Source organism: Protomyctophum bolini (assembly GCF_963924005.1).
Source record: "Protomyctophum bolini genome assembly, chromosome: 4".
Taxonomy (NCBI): domain Eukaryota; kingdom Metazoa; phylum Chordata; class Actinopteri; order Myctophiformes; family Myctophidae; genus Protomyctophum; species Protomyctophum bolini.
Genome location: NC_137865.1, coordinates 36,996,209 through 37,019,213, shown reverse-complemented (window position 1 = coordinate 37,019,213; position 23,005 = coordinate 36,996,209). Strand labels below are relative to the sequence as shown.

General features: G+C 46.0%; 1 protein-coding gene across 2 annotated transcripts in view; it reads left to right on the top strand.

Moving 5' to 3' along the window:
- Positions 1–23,005, top strand: part of wwp2 (WW domain containing E3 ubiquitin protein ligase 2) — a 63,139-nt gene that overhangs the window by 21,344 nt on the left and 18,790 nt on the right. For both annotated transcript variants that reach the window (XM_080761559.1, XM_080761558.1), the window contains exons 7-12: positions 1,841–2,016; positions 3,096–3,360; positions 4,067–4,156; positions 10,486–10,660; positions 18,998–19,052; positions 22,479–22,560. In XM_080761559.1, coding sequence (XP_080617685.1) covers positions 1,841–2,016; positions 3,096–3,360; positions 4,067–4,156; positions 10,486–10,660; positions 18,998–19,052; positions 22,479–22,560 — 843 coding nt within the window. The remainder of the gene's footprint in view (positions 1–1,840; positions 2,017–3,095; positions 3,361–4,066; positions 4,157–10,485; positions 10,661–18,997; positions 19,053–22,478; positions 22,561–23,005) is intronic.

The following is a 23,005-nucleotide window of genomic DNA, read 5'->3' as shown; positions in this document are numbered from 1 at the left end:
GTGGCATGTCTGTGATTTTTGGGAAGTGCATCGTTTTGACAGGTCTGCTGTGGACAGTGAAACCCTTAAACACGGTCAGACGCAACGATACAGTCTATCATTCATTGTTAAAGCTCCAAATGATATTCCCATTCGTCTTTGTGTCTGCCCGTGTAACGCAGCAGCGAGTGTGAGGGGTTGGGGAACGGATGCAAAGTACATATAGTGAAACTAACGTTAGCTCCCATGCTAGCTATAGTAGCTTCCCTCGTCAACACAACAACACCACAGATCGGGTGGAAGCTGCTGATATCACGTTGCTTGTGCCCGTGGATGGGAAATAAGATTTAAAAGGCTATGGAAGCGTGGATGAAAGGCAAAGCACAGATGTGTGCAAAGTTTTGTCGGATCTGCCTGTGCATTCCGTCTGCTGCAGTGCGTGTGTGTTCTGTCAACTTCTGTGTTACTCTTGTGAGTCTGTCACTGGCTAGCGTCATAAGCATGCGCCCTTCCTGCGCTGGAAGTAGCAGATCTACAAGTTATCTACCCGTCGCAATGCACAGCACGTTGGGCTTGTACATCTGTGTTTCTCCCGCAGTTTAGTTGAATTATATCGATTCACAACTTTATTTGCCCCTTCACTTCAGCAGCACAGAGACGCCTGTATGATAGACTCACGGAGCTGCATGGCCAGACTTTTTTCACTGATCACATAACGCCATAACGCGGGCAACGCTCGCAACAATAACTATAGCGCCGTTATGGAATGGGGAAATGTAAAGCGTTAGGTTACAAGTTACTGCAAATAGTAATTACGTTATGTAACGTAACGCATGTAAGGGCGTTAGTCACAACACTGATTGTAGCTCATAAAATAGCTGGGGAGCCACAGGCCCAAAAGCTCAAGGAATCCAGATGAACCTGTGATGCCATGACATACTTTTTATTTGTGTGTTGTATATAGGAGCCCTCAAAAACACAAATACAAACTGTCATGACATCACAGGTCCTCTCAAATTTTGGGTGACTGGCTCCCCGGCTAAAATGGACTTGAAGGCAGAGCTGAGCCCTCTTTTTCTATTGATGGTCCTCCAAGTTTAGGCCTCGGCAGCATTCCACAGTCCTGGGGGTAAAAACGCCAACATGTTTTCATTGTATAAAAGGTCCTGTTGGAAACGGTTATATTTAGCCGTAGGAAAATATGAGCGACTTATTTTGGAGAGGAAAATGAGATTGCACTTAAATTACATTACATTGTGTTCGAGCACTTGCATTTGTGGGTCTTTTTGTACAGTACATCTACTTGCTGCTTGTCGTGTCTTTTGAGGACATTATTCAGTGATGTCTTTGTCCTCACAGTCTTTACTCCTTGAATGCGGAGAACGAGATTTTTAAACTTTCCTTTGCACAGGTAGCCATGCACGAGAGAACGTGATTTGATTAATTCGCCTTTATCTGGAGTTTTGAAAAATATAATCTGTTGATTTTAGCATTGTTGTTAGCCCCCGCAAGCCTCCATGGAAGAAACAGGCAAACAATCTACAATCGTCCTTAGACTCCTTTCACACGTACGTGCACATACTGTGACTATACTAACAGAATGGCACATTATGCGCTCAAAATGCGATATTCGGGACTGCAGATGTAAATTAATAGGATCTTCTTTGCTAAATCCGGTCAATTTACGTTGCATACATAATGTCCATTAATATGCAGTGTCCCGTCTAAATAAACAAAGTCAAATTCTGTCATCCCGTTGCCTTCAGGTCTGTACTAAATCTACATCAACAAAAGTTCCCTTTTATGTTTTACAAAAGCCCTCTCTCTCTCTCTCTCTCTCTCTCTCTCTTTATCCATGCAGGAGTAACAGGCACTCGGTGGGGGGGTCTCGGGGCTGTTCCCCGGGGTCCTCTGCAGGGGGCGCTCTGACTAACGGGGAGCTGAGCGAGGACCAGAGCCCTGCGTTGGGGGGGTCGGGTCCGTCCGGTCGCCGCCGCTCCTCCAAAAGCTCCCACAGCAGTCCTGGAGGCAGTGCAGGTACAGGACCCACTCCATAAGCCTTTTACTATATACTATTAAAGAAATATGCACCAAGAGGTCTCAGGTTACCCAGTGTTTTATAATGGCTGAGAGCAGTGCTTAATTTCTAACTCAATGGATGCCGGAGCTCAATGACTCAATCCCACACATGCACGCGCGCGCCAGTGCGTGTGCGTGTGCATGTGCACAACACAAATCGGTTTTTCGGTGTACAAATCGGGTTTGTGGTATTTATGCCGGTTACTGCGGTAATTCTGCACCAGAATGACAGCCAGGCAGTAGGTATACCCTTTTCACAAAACAGACTGCACAGCCACAGACTGTACAGTCACAGAGAGTGAGACTACAGCGAGTCTCCATGTCATGATACGAGAGATGATTATTGACAAGTAAGACGCACAAATGCGGGAAGCGAACGCAGCTCGTAAATTGCAACAATTAGAATAAATTACATACTTTTTTTTTCTTTAAGTTTTCCTTTTTTTGTCTCTTTTTGTTTAAGTGTTCTACTGTGTGTGTGTGTGTGTGTGTGTGTGTGCGTGCGTGCGTGTTTTTTCTGTGTGTGTGTTACACCCGCCCTCTGGTGGCGGGTGGCGGTGTAACAGCGGGACAGACAGACAGACACACAGACAGACATGATCTGCAGGGTCTCATAGTTAGTGCTCACTGCGTTCGCAATAACAACCTGCAGCAGCAGTACTCCTAGCCCGGCTGCTCAGCCTGTACAACACACAACAACAAACACACACTTTGACCAGCCGATAGCTCCGTTTGGAACCTAGTGTCACCCCTAACATTCACTGCAAGTTTGCAAGTTGACATGTTTATTTACCTGATTGCTGCTGCCGTAGTTCAGTCTGACGGCTTTTCTTTTTTTCATATCCTGAACGGATAAAGTCGCTTCATGATAGATAAATAATCTCACCGACCTCTTTCCCCACTTTCTTTTCCTCTCCTCTCCTCTCCTCTCCTCTCCTCTCCTCTCCTCTCCTCTCCTCTCCTCTCCTCTCCTCTCCTCTCCTCTCCTCTCCTCTCCTCTCCTCTCCTCTCCTCTCCTCTCCTCTCCCCCCTAAAAGGCAAAGTTGAACTGACGTCCAACGGACTGGAGAACGGCCGTGGTGGGCCGAGCCGCCATGCGCCGCCGGCAGCCCAACAGTCCTCTCCGTCTGTCAGACCCCCAGCGGCCTCCAGCAGCAGCAGCGGCGGCGGCAGTCCCTCTCCGGGCCCAGAGGCCCCGCCGGGCCTGGCCCCGCCGCCGGAGCCCGGACCCCCCGCTACGGAGGGGGTGCCGGCCGGCAGCGCTCCCGCCACAGAGCCCGTCCCAGACACACTCCCGGCTGGGTAAGGCCAGAGCCATCTACTGTAATAGAAGAGTTGCGATATTGAGGGGGCAGAAAACAGCCCGGCCAACCGGGGACAGGAAGCAGTGTTGATTTTAGTTTTAGTCACCTGGAATGTTTCAGTGGTAGTCTAGTTTTAGTCGACTAAATATCATCAGATTTTAATCAACTACATCTGCAGTTGATTTAGTGACTAAATCAACTGCATTAGGACTGCATTAGGGCGGCATTAAAATGCATTTTAATGCCGTCCTAATGGCTGATTTTACACTTGCTGAAAATAGCCGATCCAGAAGCTCACAACGCGTCACAGCACGACGCGTTGTGAGCTTGTAGATCTGCTATTTTCAGCATGCAACCAAGTATAAAATTACTTGTCTCTTACTTATATTGGATCTCTTGTCCATTAGTCCCTTCCTAAACATTTTAGTTTAGTTTTTATTTGTTGATGAAATTGTCAATATATTATTTACTTAGTTTTAGACTTGAGGCGAGCGTTGGGGAGGTTCAGGGAGAGGAAAGAGAGAATATGGATGGGTCGAGGCTGCCTGGGTTGAACACTGCAGGAACCATTTGATTCAAATACATTTAATATGAAACTCTACATATCTCATTCTCCTTGTTTGACTCTTGCTTTCCCTGTCTTCCAATCTCTCTCTCGCCCTCTTTCTCTCTAACTCTTACCTCAACCTGTGGCTACACTGTAGCTGGGAGCAGAGGGTGCTGCCTCACGGTAGAGTGTACTATGTCGACCACAACACCAAAACAACCACCTGGGAGAGGCCACTGCCACCTGGGTATGTCGTGTGTGTGTGTGTGTGTGTGTGTGTGTGTGTGTGCGCGTGTGTGTTCCCTCACAGGACAGTATCAACACAATAGTAGTTCAATGATAGGATTATGCTTACAGGGGCAAGTTGTGCGTACATGTGCATGTATCTGTGCATGGAAAGTGCGCAGAACATGTCTTGAGTGTCACTGACACTCCCAGAGTTAGCTTTCACACTTAACTCACTATCGTGTCGGATGTGTAGGTCTTGTGTTCGTTCTTGAATGGGAAATAAAATTGCAACAGACGCTTCTCAATGCCGTCACACCCGGTCTCGCCAAGATCGCGCCAGTAGCTGCCACTGATTGGTTCGCCTCGGTGTTGGTCGGTTTCTACGCCAATCGCTGAGCGATCCCAGATGGATACCGCCCCATCTGGCGGAGTCAGGTTACATCGTTTTGTCCCTATACACCAAATCTGGTTGCTGTACAGAGCAGTTTTTTTTGGATTTTTGCTAAAATAGTGCTGCCAGGTTGGGAGTGGTTAAAAGAGAGGGCCAGCCCAAAATAGACCAGTGGCCTGAAATGCAGTTTGAACTGAATTGAACGAAAGTTGACAAGAAAAGTGTTTGCATTGGAGGAAGCCCTCTGTTTGGAAATCATTTTCAAACTATTTGAAGTTTCACTCCAAATTGGGGTAATGGAGAAGCATATGGTTCACTGAATATAGATAATTGTCATGTCAGCGTTGTATTTGCTTGTGTAGAAATTCTCTCCTCATGGTGACATGAAGCTGCATTTGATTCTAGGATATCAGGGTAGGTAATAATAATAATTTTGAATGCAGTTAAAAGTCCACAGGGAATAAATCATGCCATTTCCAAAGTTTTAACTATATCAGTGCCCTAACCAAGCCTACTCGGTTTCTTTTTTGTGTATTTTATGTTTTTGGACACAACCACATTTTCCCCCACCTCACACTGGCTCTAAATAACCCACCTCGCTGTGTGTGTGTGTGTGTGTGTGTGTGTGTGTGTGTGTGTGTGTGTGTGTGTGTGCCCGTATGTGTGTGTGTGTGTGTGTGTGTGTGTGTGTGTGTGTGTGTGTGTGTGTGTGAACTGTAATAATTATCTCAATTCACCTCTTAATGTATAGCATAAAAGGTCACCAATACCACCAGCATGTTCATGACATTTTTTATTCCAACAATTACTTATTGATTTTCAGTGTGTGCACGTGCATGCGTGCATGATAGAGAAACTGCTTTTAGGAAAAGGTCAGCCGCGCGCCACCCCCATCTCAGTTTTTCCAGAGAGGCAACGAGAGAGTCGGGGCCCAGAGAACAAAAGTCCTTTCTTAGAGCCACATGTACGCCCGTTGCTACAGCGTTAGTGTGTTGGCTGATGGCCGCCTGGGCCCTTCAGAGGATCAATTACCAGACTAGCGCTGGGCTAGCGTTCCAGATGTACACACCAGGAACTGTTTAGTAGCGACTCAGGCAATCTAGCTTTTAGAATCCTAAATAATGAATCCCATCTTTGGACATGACAGGCTCTGTGTGTTGGGGATGTTTGCGATGAGTGCAACTGGTAACTGTAGGCAGTGTTTCTAACTTTAGAATACTTTAGAACTTGTAATATGGTGCGAGCTTATTGTTGCTCATTGTCGTTTCATCAGTAATTGCCTCACACCTAGCTCTGGTCCATAGCCTTCTACTGCTTCTACGATTCTGCCCTGCGCAGTAAGGCTATGGGACTTTCCGTTTTAAATCTCAAATCAAAATCAGACCAGCCTCTCCTCTTTGGCGTAAATAAAAATAACGTTTTTGCTACTCACCAAAACAAAGGCGGGTTGTGTCATTAGAAAGCCTACTTTCCTTAGTGGACGCACTCTGAGCCCCCCACCACACGTATAAACGGTACTTTTTGGCCAGAAAGGGATTTGTTTTCACCGGAGGAAAAATATTCTCTATGAGGCAGTTCTCTGGGCAATATCAGTAGAGGGCGCAGCGGAGTAACTAAAAAAAATTATTTCCCGGTGGAAACAAAATCCCCTTTTGGCCAAAAAGTACAGTTTATACGTGTGGTGGGGGGCTCAGAGTGCGTCCACTAAGGAAAGTAGGCTTTCTAATTCGACACAATTCGCCTTTGTTTTGGTGAGTAGCAAAAACGTTTATTTACGCCAAAGAGTAGAGGCTGGTCTGCATTCATGCGAGCGGCGGAAGTTGAGAGTAACATAGCTCTAATGCGCGCATTAGAGCTATGGACCAGAGCTACCTCACACCATGCTTAATTAACCACTTAAACACCAAATGGTTAATTGACTTGCCTCCCCCGGGGTATACTTGGTCCCCTTCTTTTTTCCATCTACAACAATTCTCTTGCTGAAAATAGCCGATCTACAAGCTCACATGTTGCTACCTGACACATTGTTTGTACAGTAGATCTGCTATATGACATGCTCAGAAGATAAGTTCACTAAGCGATATTAGACATACTATATATGCGTGCGGTGCGTGCGGTGCGAGTGTGTTCAGCAATACAGCCACTTAAAACATACACAATGGACGTGTTTGAGGGAGACACTTTAGAAGAAGTGTCTGTGTCTGGGACTGCTCGTATGCGAGGCTGCAGCTGGGTGCATCTCAAACAGCGTGGAGACTTTACTTTTACAAACGAAACCCCCGTACCCGAGAGAGTTGGGAACGCTGTAGTACTGCTTCAGTCTATCTCCGACTAAAATAGTAACTTTATAAATCTTAAAAGACGAAAATAGAGACTTTGAGAACTGTTTCCCCGTTACAATTGAAGTCAATGAGCGACTATTATTTATTTCTTAAATTGCTAATAAACAACACAACGGAGCGAAATAACTCATGGAATGGAATAGTTTGCCCATAATAAGGTTCTTGATAACAGTGAGTCAGTGTGTGTGTGTGTGTGTGTGTGTGTGCCCCCATGTGGTTAATAAAGAAAAATATAATTTTGACAAATGTCAATCGCCCTGTTGGTATTTCCATTACCCTTGCATTAAGCCTGTGTATACCACAGCATCAATCCTCTGTGACCAACACTGCACCAATCTCATCCGGACTATTTCTGGTGTGGGTCCCGACTTGGCAATTTGTTTTAATGAGGCCAGCTCCCATGGCGACAGAACACATTTCTCATTTGGGCCGGAGGCTACAAAGGTTTGGGAACACTGACATTATTAGCCAGACCTATCGTATATTATCCCTGCTCAAGGTCAAAACACTGAGCTATATTGTCTGGATATCTGCTTGCTCACGAACCAATACTACAGAGCGTGTCGTTGCATAAGTCTTTAGCCTGGCTTGAATCGAATTAAAGCAATGTCGACCCTTGTCCAAATAAATATATTTTTATTATTATCTTTATTGATTGACCTATCACTATATAATAACTACAAAACAATAGGCCTAATTCATAACGTTTGCTCTGTTGCTCGTTTCTTGTCTTTTGAGAACTTGCCAGTAGCATCACTTGTCAGTTAAACACATTCATGCTAGCCACTAGGGGGGAGTGTTGTGCACAATGTGCAGGTGACATAGAAATTTGGTGTTGGTGAAATCACCCCTGAGCTAGGCTATATATCTGAGGGCGAGGCTTCCCTCCCCAAACCCCTCCCCTACTGGGCGGGGTTAACCCCTACTGGGCGGGGTTGTCTTTTCTTTTACATGAGTTGGGCGTGTTATAATGTAGTAGACTCTGAAAAAGCATTCCAGCAGCCAGCTTGTAGCATGGCTCGTTAGGCACCGAGTGGAATAGTAAGAGAGTGGCGACACGCCTTGATCTCGCTGCAAAGCGGGTGCCTATGGGCTATAGTTCCAAATATTGGAACTATCACATTGAGATAGAATGAGCACTTCCGCATTCCATTGTTACAATGGGAGTCAACGCTAGTGTCGCCACTCTCTTACTAGATTACTCTGGTTAGGCAATAGACTTTCGATCCGTACTTCCTGGGTTCGAATCCTGATCATGCCATTACTTTTGTGTCCACCGCAAACAACTTTCTTTTGCGGATAAAGTATAACGTTTGCTTTGGGCCGACATGCGTTGCGTCGTGCTTGCAGTTAGGGTTAGGTTTGGGGTTTGGGGTAGGGTTAGTAATAGTAATGTCCGACATACAGTACATGTTCAACCACATGCATTGCGTCGTGATTGCGGTTAGGGTTAGGTTTGGGGTAGGGTTAGTAATAGTAATGTCCGAGTCCGACATACACTACATGTTCACCCGTGGCTTTGTGTGGTGCCACTCAAAGTGACTACTGGGTTGGGCTTGCTGGATGCATGGCCCAACCTCTCGTATTTCTGTCAGAAGGCCTTGAGGGGTGAAACACCCATGTGCGAGAAATGTATGAGCAGCCCCCTGACTGACCAGGAAGTGTATTGCCATCCATAGCTGTTGTTGTCGTTGCTTGGACAGAGGCCAATTCTAATTCTAAATCCTTACCTAAGTTTTCTGAAAAACTTCAAATATTTATATAGCAGCATCATTTTTTTGGTAATTTTTGGATACTGTACAGAACCCCAAAAGGCGTTCCCGCCCAGAAGTGTAGGGTCACAAAAAGGGGTTCCTGCCTATAGTGGGTTAAGAGGAGCAGAATCCGCCAGTGGTAGCGTCATCATTAATTAGCGTAGCTTGTTTTAAGGTTTCATAATGTCCTAAACATCCCAGATTTTGAGCAGAAAAAGGACAAATAAGCGTGCGCATGCACATCACATGCACGTCGGATTTTGTTTTTAGATTGACATCCATCTGCTACTGGCCTGGGTTAAATAAAAATAGTATAAATATTAGTACTACCAGAGACGTTGGTGTGACAAGCTTGCTGGAAGGGTTGGGCTTTGCACTATGGAGTGCTAACCGGGATACGTCCATAATGGTTTAATAGTACTAAAATAAATGGATGTACAGTATGGGCTGGGACCTGGTGTGACTGCCAACATAGAACAATTTTCTTGTGCGGTGTGGAACTTTATCTCACTATTTCTCTGTCTGCATGTCTGTCTGTCTGTCGTGTCTACACACTTTCACATGTGAAAGTTTGTGTTTGTATGCATGTGCTGGCAATCTGTGTGACTAACGCATGCAGAGTTGGGAGAGTTAATTCACAGGTTTCCTTGTTCACTCCTGTGTTTGGAGCCACAGTCTCTGGCAGAGACTTGTGCTTCTCCCTCAGGAAATAGGAGGGCCAAGCAAACTAAAAGCTCCCTTTGGACAACTGTGTGTGCATTTAGTCAGACTCAGATACTTTCTTCACTGTGTGTATACATGTGTATGCATGTGTGGGAGATATGACTGATTTTGTGCATGCCTGAGGGCGTGTGTGTGTGTGTGTGTGTGTGTGTGTCCGCCCATATCTCTGCCTGCGCTGTTTTTGTTAGCATACGGAAGTCGTAGCTGTTTGCTCTACCAGATTCTGCTGTGTTTAAGTCAGAGCTATCAGAATAGCGTCTGTCAGCCTTGGCAGCAGAACAGCGCTTGGTTGGTTCTGCAGAGCCCAGGGTATCCACTCCCATGTCGGTTCTGTGTATGCGTGTTTGTCTGCCTGTCTGTGTCCCCGTGGGACATTTCACATCTTTGTTCTTGTCATCGTCTAAACACCCTTTGAATAATAATTGCTTTATTTGCTGCGTAATATTTGTGTTCAGTATAGATCATACAGTATGTACTCATGACACAAATAGTTAGAAAACGTGGTCAGATGTACATTCTGGTGAACCTAGTAACCTACACATTTCTCTGCCTATTGACAATAACGACGGGCGTCATATTTCTCTCAACTGATCCTTCATCAGTCTATCCCAAATCTCCCATCTTTTCTTTCTCTCCTGCCATTCCTTCTCTGAACATGTTAAGCTTTTAGGAGATGTCATGCATCCACCCACTCTCGCTTTAATAATATGTTAACCATTCAGGACAGGAACCTCTTTTGGTGTTTTAAGCATTATGTTATGCTCATTGCTTAAGCTATTGAAAAATGGCACATCTACAAGCTCATAGTGTGGCACCGAGTGCCGCGCTATGAGCTTGTAGATCTGCTATTTTGAAAAACATGTGGCGCAATTCTTTGAATGTATATTCTTTCAGAGCGAACGTTTTTAACGCAAATCTTTGCTTCTCTGGGGGATGCCTGGAACAACATATTTTCAGATGGAGGTCTGAGGCGGCAGGCCAAATGCATATAATTTTTGGGGTCCTTGACGTAAAAAACACCACTGACATATAGAAACATAGGTTTTTCAGGAAAATGTATTTTAGAAGACATGTTATACGATCTGTTCTCGGTTAAAAGACGGTTCTCCTCTGAGACTCTCTCTCTCTCTCCCTCCAGCTGGGAGAAGCGCGTGGACCAGCGGGGCAGGTTCTACTACGTGGACCACAACACCAGAACCACCACATGGCAGAGGCCCACCGCCGAGTCGGTGCGCAACTACGAGCAGTGGCAGAGCCAGCGCAGCCAGCTGCAGGGAGCCATGCACCAGTTCAGCCAGCGCTTCCTCTACCAGGTAACCAAGTAACCAAGTACTGTACTTTAACCACATTCAGAACGGGAATCCCTTTTGGTGTTTTAAGCATTGTTATACTTTAGCTATTGAAAAATAGCAGATCTACAAACTGCGCTACGAAAATGTGGCGCAAATCATTGAATATATATTCTTTCAGAGTGAACGTTTTTACCTCAAATATTTTCTTTGTTGGCGTCCCTGAAACAACCTATTTTCAGATGGGGGTTGGCCGGCCAATTACGTATTTCTTTTTAAATCCTTGACATGAAATAGTTTGAAAACCACAGATTTTTTTTTCTGATGTTTTTCAGAATACTGTTATTATATAAAATACTGTTTTTATCAGCCTCAGGTCTAAATGGGTTAAGTACAATTTTGAGGTATTTTACTATTTGTACTTTACTTTTACTCCACTACATTTATTTGAAAACCTTAGTTACTTATCATACATACATCAACCACTTCAGCCCTATACACATCTACAAGTTTTCAAAAGATTTCTTTGATACATTTGGCATTGACAATTAGCATATGCAGACAGTGAGGATAGGAAGCCTGTTTTTCACTTTCCCCAAATGTAAGCTGTTTATTACCGTATGGACTAGTTTATCTGTATTCTTTTTTATATATATATTTTTTACGCTTCGTCGAAGATAGAAAACAAATGAAGAACAGGTGGCCGGTGTCAGGAGAGGAAACAAAGGGAGTTCCACGACAGTGCTCGTAAAGAGCTAATATCACATTTATTGTCAGTTTCTGTGTCCTGATGAAATCTAGGAAGCCGCCAGTAAATCTCACACATGGGCGCCGCTATGTGGTTTCTCTGTTGGCTGATGATGGTCTGCGTGTACACTACGGGGGCAAGCAATGTTATTTGAGTCTGGGTTTTTAGTATTTTTCCAGTCATTGCAGGAGTGGTCCCCTCTTTGACAATAGCTGTCCTCTCAGCGAAAGCAGCCAAGGTCAAGTTTCACCCTGACAGTTAAGACTTATAGAGCTTCAACAACAGTCCATTCTGAACTGGGGCGTTCCTCGGTACGCACCATTAGTAAAACCAGCCTTAAAACTGTTACAGACTCCCATTAAAAGACCCCTCCCAGCTTCTAAAAAGTGTGTGTGTGTGTGTGTGTGTGTGTGTGTGTGTGTGTGTGTGTGTGTGTGTGTGTGTGTGTGTGTGTGTGTGTGTGTGTGTGTGTGTGTGTGTGTGTGTGTGTGTGTGTGTGTGTGTGTGTGTGTGTGTGTGTGTGTGTGTGTGTGTGTGCATCCGTCCATTCCTAGAGCTGTCCCCTCTCCCCCATCCATTAACAACACAGCCATTTTCTGAGTCACTGTCCAGAATAACCTCCACCTCCTCTGACTTCCTAACAATGTCCCTCCATCCCTGCATCCCTCTCTCTCTCACCCATCTCCCTCCCTCCCTTTGTCCCGGGGCGGCAGTGGCTCAGGGGTAGAGTGGCCGGTAGAGCATCCCGGGCTCCCCCAGAGTTAGTGTCGAAGTGTCCTTGAGCAAGACTCTGACCCCCTAAATGCTCCCGATGTGCAGGTTTGTGCCTTCTGTGGTTTCCTCTGCCATCGGTGTGGAATGTGTTTGTGAATAGGTGAACGTAGAATGAATTAATTAATACCTGGCAGTGAGTGTGTTTAAGTGGTTGAGCTCACAGCAAGCCATGCCACTTGGGCCGGGTGTTTAGGGCAGTGGTTCCCAAACCTTTTCATGTCAAAGACCTCCAAAATGATACTCATTAGCCCCATTTGAAGAGATATGCCAGTGACCCCCGTAGAAGAGTTTGACGGCTCTAGCAGTGATTTTCAATAATTTTCATTTCAAAGGCCCCCATTACGTTTGACGTTTGATTAGGCATTTATATCTCTGGGACCCCAATTTATATTGTAAAATCAATGTTTATTTAACTCTTGAGTGTACAAATGGAACCAAAATGTACACTCTCAGAGTTACAGAACCATAAGGATCCATTTGGTTCGAAACTATCATTCAGCTGTGGACCCCCTGGAACTCCCTCGAGGACCCCTGGGGGCAGTGCCGTATCCAGGGAATAATCAGCAGGGGGGCATTCATATTTCCAAGGGGGGCACTTGATTTTTCAAGTTCACATCCATATATAGCAATTAAGCTCTCACATTGGCCTATACAATAAAACAACACAAAAGGCTTGGAGAAGGGCTACAAGTATAGGTTCCAATTATACACCAAAACAAATAATATAGCCTAATTATTGTAGCCAACAGAACAAACAAACAAACATAGCCTATATACTGTCATGTGGAAACACGATCGCATCGCACCAACAACACAATGAACACAATGAGCATCTCCACGGCGGGAGGAAAGTAGAAAAAAAGACTATAGCCTATGCACCAACCATTAATCACCAACAAATAGTTGAGCATTTAGGCTTATAGTGTCTTTTATATGTGGCCATCTCCACGGTAGGGGAATATGAGTAAAAGTTTATGCACCAACCAAAAACAACAAGTCTATATAGTGTATTTATGTCGGGAGGCAAAGGGGGGGGGGGGGATCTGCGCGTCTGCAGATTGCACGTTTGCCATTATGAAGGCTACTTGGGTATTTGTCCCGTTTTACCTGATTCAGTGACGGTGTGCCAGAACCAAGAACCTCTGGTGGAGAAGCATGCGGTGGTGGTGGAGGTCCGAAAGTTGAGCTGCTGCTGTGGAAGTTGCTACAGCAGCCCTCTGCCTCACTGGAATAATGCTATCCGACACTCGCGAACCCCATCCGACGACCGAATTTCGTTGTGCATTTAGTAGTGCTCGAACGACTCCCCGCAATATTAACAACAACAGGCGATGAGGCGACATGGTGTTGGTTTCAGTATCGTCATCAGTCTGCCTTTCTGAAGGTGCTGGTGGGTTTATAGAGTTTGGTGTTTTGGCTTTGAGCCAGTTCCTAATATCCATGATTCAATTTTACCGGTTTGGGTTTGTTTTCACTGTGACTGAAGCATGGACTGAAGTCACACAGGTAATGACGTAGCTTTTGGTGCGCTGCATCAAAACGAATCCGACTAGGTGCACCGACTATAGGTGCCAGTGTACTTGTTATTATTGCATTTTTATTACTATGAATTAATTAGAAAATGTAAATTTATTATAAACACAAAGAACATGAAAATAACACATTATATATATTTTAAACCTGTAAAACATTAAAAATAATGGTGGGGTAGGGTTCTGGACTGGGGGGGCACAAAGTCTATCTGGGGGGGCAGCGCCCCCTAGTGCCCCCCCGTAGAAACGGCACTGCCTGGGGGTCCCCAGGACCCCACTTTGGGAACCACTGGTTTAGGGCAAATGACAGGCTTGTTTGGGTGAGTCTGGGTGTTTGCACTTTGCAGTACATTCTCAGCCTGAAGTGAAGTCGAGCTGAAATCCCCTTTACAGCTCCCTCCCTCCCTCCGTCCATCCATCCTTGCCTCGCTGACCCTGTCTGAGAAAAGCCAAGTGGCAGGTCTGCCCTCCATGTGGAGAGTCCAGAGTTGTGTTTTGGAATGCCCCAAACCGCTGATAGCAACGGCTATTTCTGGACCCAGTGTGTGTGAGAACAAGAGCGGAACATGCAGGGGTTTTGAGGCAGACACACACACACACACACACACACACACACACACACACACACACACACACACACACACACACAGGATGTTAAACTGTGTGCACATATATACTCATAGCCAAATGTAGCCCTGAATACACACACACACACACACACACACACACACACACACACTCGCACTCGCACTCACACACACATTGATTCAGTCATTGGGTCGCTGCAGTCACTCTGAGGTGGAAGTGGACTTTGGGGACTTTGACATCAGCAGGCAGACTGGCTGTGGAGCAGATAAGAGCTGCTTCAGACCTCCATGATGGCATCCTGCCTACCGTGATATCATGGCCTCGTGCTTTTAGCTCCACTGGCTGTTGTTTTTCATGCAAACCATCACCGTCTATGTCTGGATGTGTGTGTGTGTGTGTGTGTGTGTGTGTGTGTGTGTGTGTCAATGTAGGCGGATGTGTGTACGTGCGTGCGGCAACGTGCCCACTGTTGAGTCGTGTGTGTGTATACGTAGATGTGCTCACAGCTCTGTAATGTGGAGGCCAGGTGCTACATTTCTGCGTTAGCACATGACAATGAGCAAGTTGAGAGGTTAGCCATCCTTTAAATGGACCATGACACCGTAATGGCCCCACACACGCACGCACTCACACACACACACACACACACACACACATACTCTCACACGCACAGACACACATTCTCACACACACTCACACAGATCTACAAGTTAGGATTTTACACGCACACAAATTTATAAACTAGAGGCCTACTTGGAACGATGCAAGTTGTAAATGCATGCCCCACCCAGTTATTATGTCTGTGTCCCTTTTATGCCCCATATATGGAGTTATTTGTCAGGCATGCCAAAATATGGAGTCTATGCAGATGTCAGAACAGCATTGTGATGTCAGAACAGGCCAGCTCCATATATGGAGATCCAGAGCCCGGGCAGGGCCTCGACACCGGGCACTGCACTCCCTGTGGGGGTGTGGAGCGCGTGTGTCAAATTTGAAGTTGGCGGGGCGAACGGTTCTCCAGTTATGTGGATTACAGACGTACGTAGTACGTACACACGTACGTATACACACAGAGATTGGCAATGCAATGACAATCTTTACCATGCACACATAAAAGAGCTCTCAGTCACTCATGCACAAGCTGGCCATTGCATTGTAGTGCTCTGTGTGTGTGTGTGTGTGTGTGTGCGCGTGCACATAGGATAATTGCAGCTCGTTAGAGAGTGGTCTCAGAGGCATTAAATGCCGTTTCCGGCTCTCCCTTTCCCAAAGTCCCCCCCCCCCCCCCCCCCCCGCCCCCTCTTTCTCTACATTTACCAGCATACCCCCTTTTCCTCTACCTCCTCCAAAATCCCCTCTCTTTTTTTTTCACCCCTATTCAAATTCCCCCCGGCTCATACATCGACCAAAAAAATATTTTCTTTATCTTCAACGATTTCATTCGCCTGCCTCTCTCTAATCTTTTTTTTTAGTGCACTTATAAATATATCTAGCTTCCACTCTCTTCCTGTCCACCCCTCGAATCAATCTCCACCCCCACCTACCCTACCCTGCCTTTTTCAGCTAGGGGCCTCTCTTTAATACCTCCCTCTGTCCACTCTCTCCTTTAACAAGGAACCTTAACAGCAACACTAACTGAATTGAACCTGTGTCTTGTTATACACATACGCACGCACGCACGCGGAGCGGAGCGGTGTGGCTCACCGGCACCGGGCCGGCACCCTAGGCGCGTTCAATGTGAAATGAGACATTCTGCATTACGAGTAGTTTTACTTTTGGTACTTTGATTAATTAATTCCGGACTTTGACTCGTAACAGAGTATTTCTACACTGCAGTATTGATACTTTTACTTAAGTAAAACGTGTGAGTACCTTTTCCACCATTGGGTGTTAGCTCATGTACCCGTGCTCACACTGGCACATGATCCACACATGGCCCCTCTCTCTCTCTCTCTCTCTCTCTCGCTCTCTCTCTCTCTCTGTACACAAAAGCGTATACATTTTAAAGCTATTTTGCTAATATTAATCTAATTCGGCGCCACAGCGCCATCTGGAGGAGGGCTCTCCACCATAAGTGCATTTTCACCGGCGAGCACCTTTTTAGATTGAAAGCCAGTTTGGCCGGAAACCGAGAATCAGGAAGTAAAAATCAGCTGTTTGTAATTTAATCCAATCATTCGTAAGCAATGATCATATCGTTTTGAGAAATGAGAAATAGTTTTGACCCAAAAAGAAGAACCTGAGATATTAGCGTTCAAAAAGCTGCGTCCTCGTAGACAGCATAAGCCAGCAAAACTTCCATTTCCGTTTTCTTCCTTTTTTAACGGACCGCTACCAGTGCTACTAGTGTTCTGCGGGTGCAGTTGATCACCGTAATCAATTGATCAAAATAAAAAAAAGGCGTCAAAAGGCGCAATAGGCAACGGGTGAGTTAAGGATAATCTTTCTATAGTCTCCATTTAACATTTATTTTACACATTTGTATGTTCTTTCTCACTTTCTCTCCGTGCCTTATTTTCTCCTTTTCCCTTTTTTCTTGCTCCTTTCTTTTTTCTTTTTCTTTTTCTTCGCTCTGTGAAACTGTGTGTGGAAGTGGGTGAATGGCCAGGGTTAGAGATGATGATGTCATCGTGTCTTTATATCATTATATTCTCCTTTTACCTTTTTTAGTCACACAGACCCAGAGAAGGGTGGGGCTCCCTCTGGGCATAGATTGGCTGTCGATGAAGTGACACACAGTACACACACACGCACGCACCCACACACGCACGCACCCACACACACACACACACACACCCTTTAACCCTGCTATATGCCCGCTCTTCTTCCCGCAGTCGCAGTCCTTTTCCATCTGAACAACACCGTCGGATTTTCCATGACAGAGGCTCTTTAATGGGCACAGTCAGTCAGTCACATTGGTTTTGGGAAATGCTGTTGACGTAAAGTAGTTACTACTCCTACTTCATGGATCACCGGGGTGATCATGAATCGCATTTTGTTTCGTGGAGAAAGCTTCCAGTGAGAAAAAAATCTATTCGGATTTTATAGATATGAGTCCGTTTGGGGTCTACCTGAATAGGGCCATTTGATTCAGAACATCATCCCGTTCTGAATCCCCAAAACTATCAGTCACTCACCACTGACACCAACAAGCATCTTTTCAACAACTTTTCCACTCACCTTGTGTGTGTGTGTGTGTGTGTGTGTGTGTGTGTGTGTGTGTGTGTGTGTGTGTGTGTGTGTGTGTGTGTTTGTTTGCACGTCCCAGTATCATCAGTAACCATATACACGTACACATTGAGTGACTGTTTGCTGTACACAAATTTTCCACACTTTGGAACATGCACAGGCTCCTCACAAAGACACACTAGGGTTTTTGTATGTGTGTGCGTGCGTGCATGCGTGCGTGCGTGCGTGTGCACATGTGTGAGTGCAGGCTGAGTAAACCCCACAGTTGTTCCAGGCGCAGGGTGAATAAAGGTGCCTTTTGTCAGGCATGGGGTTGAGTTGGGGGTTGGGGGTGGGGTGTCCAGTCTGGAAACGAGCATGAATGTTCCCTCAGTTTTCCCTCAGACATCACACCTCCCTGCCTACTTTCACAGCACCATTAGAAGAGAGAGAGAGAGAGGCAGAGCGAAGGGACGGGGAGAAGAGGAGAGGAGGAGGAGGATTTCGGCGACGGGATGGGATAGGGAGGGAGGGAGTGAGGGAAGGGTACCAGGGTGGTGATGGGGGGAGGTTGGGGGGGGTGCGGGTTGGGGTGGTGGTGGTGTTGGTGGAGGGGGGGGGGGGGGGGGGGGGTGGGGCTTACGGCCAGCCAGTGAGCTCATTGGAACAGCGCGTTGTTTTATCCTCCTACCCAAGCGTGTCGTTTTTGGAAGGCATTACGAGCCTGCTGGCTGGCCAGCTCCCTCAGTCTCCCAGTACCACCGCGCCGGAGAGGAGCACCCCACCGCCGCCCCGCCACCTCAACCCACGCCCCCCCATCCATCCATCCCTCTCTCCTCCCTCCCTCCCTTCCTCCCTCCTTCCCTCTCTCTCATTCAGAGCCAAGGCATGACTGACTTGGCTTTTTACTGACTTACTGACCGGCCGCCCTGCACTGCACACACCGCGAGCCCTCTCGCTGGTTGCCCTTTTGGTGGGTCAGAGCTTTTCCCGCGACCGACTGACCAACTGCCCGCCGTAGGAGACACTTCAAACGGAGACCTCACTTCTTCTCGCTGATCTCGGTCGCCGCGGCAGCAGCATCACCGCCAGCGTGTGCCCCCCCCCCCCCCCCCCACCCTCATTCATGTTCATGCTGTTGTTTTCCTAATCTGCCACAGCTGGGTTCAGCTCACCCCAACACCACCGTGCGGTTTCTGAGGCATTTTCTACCATCTTTTTGCTGCCGTTTAATTTTTTTCCCTCCTCCTCCTCTAGTACCTGCCATTTGTTTCTGTGCATGTTTTTTTTACTTTTTTTTGTGGCGTGTGTTGGCCTTTTTTCATCTCATATCCACATGCTTGTTCTCACACATTTGTGGGAGCCGAGTCCTCCGGAGCTGAGTGGACAGATTAAAGAATTTCACACCGCGCCACCGCACAGAGACCGCGAGGAGAGGACCGAGAGGCAGGGAGAGACGGACGGAGCGAGAAAGACAGAAAGGTGGAAGAAGGGCGAACAAGAGCAAGTTACCCTAACTGGACACGCGGTCTCTCTCTTTTTCTCCCTCAGCCGTCCGGAGCTCCTGTGGAAAATGACCCTCTGGGTGCACTCCCGCCGGGATGGGGTAAGTCCACAGCGCACGCACACACACGCACACACACACACACACACACACACACACACACACACAGACACTCACTTTCTTTGAATGCACCTTAATGCCCCCTCCCCCACTCAGGCAGATACCTATATTTGTGTGCGCTAGTCGGCCCGAGAGCCAAAGCTTATGTTTTCTCCCCTGTACCTCCATTTGTTTGTTCGTGTCTGTTCACTGCTAATCAGAACTTTGCAAAGTTTGCATGCATAAGTCCACAGTAGTCATTCTCTGTGTTACTTACATTCCACACAGAAATTGACCCCAATGGACCCTTAACGTGATCCGTAGGGGTCCGTTTGGTTCAATCGTTTCCTTTGCTGTGTAATTGCATCGCTGTTATTTGGTTAGTGAACTTACTGAGCAACAAAGATGAACCTGTTGAAGCACGCATGGAGTCGACATTGGTTCACCTACCAAAAGATGACGCTCAACACTGTGAGCGTGATTTGTAAGGTTTGGTTCTAGCTTGGATGCTGCTGTTCAAACCATCAGAAGTGGCGTGAGTGAGAGCCCCGTACGTCAGTGGGGGGCAACTTTGACCATGGAGAGGGCCACGATGTTTCCACACTCACTCCAGATGGGCCACATTGCAAATTACTGTCATGGCAAAAATTGCGCGTTTTGAGCTTGTAGAATTGAAATCCTGATTTTATTTTTTGCTATTTTTTCAAGTGCCTTAGTAGTTATGTTAACTTTAAACCAATACAAATACATTGGACATAAAAAAAGACAATAACATTTTAATACATTATACTACTCATTATACTAATTTAGACTGAAGTAATTAAAGTGCATCATGTTTGCAAATCAATAATATATCAGTATTCTGATATTAAGTGAAGGTGGGGGCCGCATGGGGCCCACCCCTGCCGTACATATAGCCATCAATCATTACTGAGCCTCTTGAGTCATGGCTGGTTTTTATCTACAGCGTTTTACTGGACTGTTCAAACCCCTTACCTTCCAGCTAAGCATCCTAACGGAACAGGATTGTTCACATTGTCCTTTGATTTAACCTAAATCCTAGGTTCCCTAGAAAGACAATCACACCCGTGTGAACTGAGAGGTGCAGGCTGCTCAACAACACCGCATGCAGTCATAGTTCTAGTGCTGCAGTGTGAATTACCCTGTAGGCTCAACAGTCAAAGGGAACTGCAGGTTGTTATACAGTACCACCGGCTGTGCATTTTACTACCTCTTTCAAAGAAGGTGTAATAACTGTTTCAACAGCAACAACAAAAAAAGGCTGTTTTTTATGTGAATGTTTATTTACATGGTGCCCTGAATTGACCAGCTGGGGTTATATCAGATCTTTGCTTTTCCTTCTTCAAGGTCATGGTGTGAATGAGAGTCTTGGTAGAGAGAGAGAGAGAGAGAGAGGGGTTTGATATGTGGGTGAGCTTCTCTTCCCTTAAAAGAGAACAGCAAAACAGTACCTCACAGCAGCAGACGCATATCTCATGATCAAATGTTAGTTGGCTTGATTAACCTGCTTAAGCCTATTTTAAATGGTAAATGGTGCATTTATATTGCGCTTTTATAGTGCATTACATTCACCCATTCATACACCGATGGCGGAGGAAACCATCCCAGTCACCAACCTGCACATCGGGAGCACTTAGTGGTTCAGACCGAGTCTTGCTCAAGGACACTTCGACACTAATCTCTTGGCAAGCCCGGGATTGAAAATAAGATTTGTAAGCAATCTACAAGCTCACAGCGCATTGTGATGTGACATGAACTTGTAAGATCTGCTACTTTCCAAAAATGTTGAAACATTTTTTTTCTTCACATTTTGAAAACATCTTGAAAATCTTCACCCATGATGACACGCCTAAAATAGGGACCAGTGGCATGTTAGCGATTAACACTGTGAATATCAGATAAACGTTTGTTTTTGACACACTATTCATGCTGATTTATAACGTACATGCACAATGCACACACCACTTCCTTTGCCTCAAATCCCACAAATTACAGACGCTGTGTGTGTAGTTGATGGGATTCTACATAATCCAATCTATTTTCAAACCCGGATTTATGTGCAGAGTTAAATCATACGCACTGGGCAAATTCCGCCGTGCTAACATTTTCACAAGCTAATTCTCTCGCTGTTACTCTCCAGACCCTCGGTAATGTTCTCTGATGCCTTTTCAGCATGCTGTGGTGTGGTGTCTCAGGCCGAAAACCACAATTATATCGCTGACTCAGATTCACTTTTCGTGCGTGTTCTTTTTCATCTGCGGCCGCACGTCTGTTTCCCCTTTGCAGGGTCAGAAGAAATAGGGGAAATGGGGAAGAGAAGGAAGAGATTATGAGGGTATGACGGGGGGAGGGAATTGATTGAAAGACGGGGGTGAGCAACTGAGCACAGGAACAGAGAGAATAGAGAGAGAGAGAGAGAGAGAGAGAGGTGAAAGGCTGAAAGAGCTGGCATGTGAAGTCTAATTTATACTTACGAGTTGACCTCGTCGTACCGAATTTTCAAACGTTCTCATTTTCATCATACAAGAACACAGGCGTTTGATGACGTATGATTTAGCCTTACGACGAGTTGCAATGTGAGCGCTACTGTTTCTGCAGCCTCCACACACGCCCGTTAATGAGAAAAAGATGTCAGAGAGAGAGAGATGGAGGGAACCGGGGGAAAGGGAGGGGGCTGGAAACCAACGGCCCAACGCAAAGTACTGTGCACACATACACACTCAACCTGGCACTCTCTAAACCTCGCTGACTTGCACACATACACACTCAACCTGGCACTCTCTAAACCTCGCTGACTTGTGCCCTATATTCTCTGTCCAGGGCAAACGGCAGTTACCATGGTATTGTTTCTATAACGTGACTGACCATAAACCTTTTTTTCTGCAACGCCTCCCTACTTTCACTTGTGGCTAGTTCACCTCAGTCACATTTGCTCTCACCCCAACCTACACACACACACACACGCACGCACGCACGCACGCACGCACACCAGCTCACAAGTTTGCATGACCTAGAAAGGCGAAGGTGAACCTGACTGAGTAAGGCATTTTGGAACGGCCACAGTGAAATGCCACAGGGACTCGTCACTTTTCTACCGAGACTGTGAGATTCAGCCGTTCTCTCCTCTCTTCATCTCGCTAAGCATCATAAGGCCTGTCATCACGCTCATATGATCCCAGTAATATTCCACAAAGTGCAGGCCTATGTTGATAGCCTCTGTGGTTCTTGTTATAACTTTTCATGTTGTTCTGGGCGTCTTTCAGCCAAGTCTCAATGTGATATACTCTCGCTCCTTGCGGTGTAGAATCCAAATCATACACTTCATTGAATGTCATCATCCTCTCTTTACTCTCAGCCTCCTGTCTGTACTAATAAATGCGCAAATGTCTTTTTTTTAATGATCTACAGAGAAGCGTCAGGACAACGGGAGAGTATACTTTGTCAACCACAATACGCGAACGACACAATGGGAAGATCCACGAACCCAGGGGTGAGACTGGAAGTGTGTGTGTGTGTGTGTGTGTGTGTGTGTGTGTGTGTGTGTGTGTGTGTGTGTGTGTGTTCGCTAAAACTGCCTGCATGTTGGCTTGCATGTCTGCCTTTGTTGTTGTATGCATCTGTGGATGTATAAATAAAGCATTATTGACATTTTGTTAACCCCAGAAAACAAACAGGTCGCTAGAACACCAAGGGCCCTGTTCATGCCTCTTATCCCTAAACGTCTTTGCTTTTTTTGTCTTTTTTACTATTTTGAAAAACATTTCTGGATAGTTCAAATTGCCGATCTACAAGCTCACAACGTGTCTATGTAGACCGGCTAGTTGAACAATTTGAACCCATTTAGACCTGACAGTTTTCAGAAAAACTCATGTTTCTATGTCAGTCGTTCTCAAACACTTTCATGTCAAGGACCCCCAAAAATATATGTAATTGGC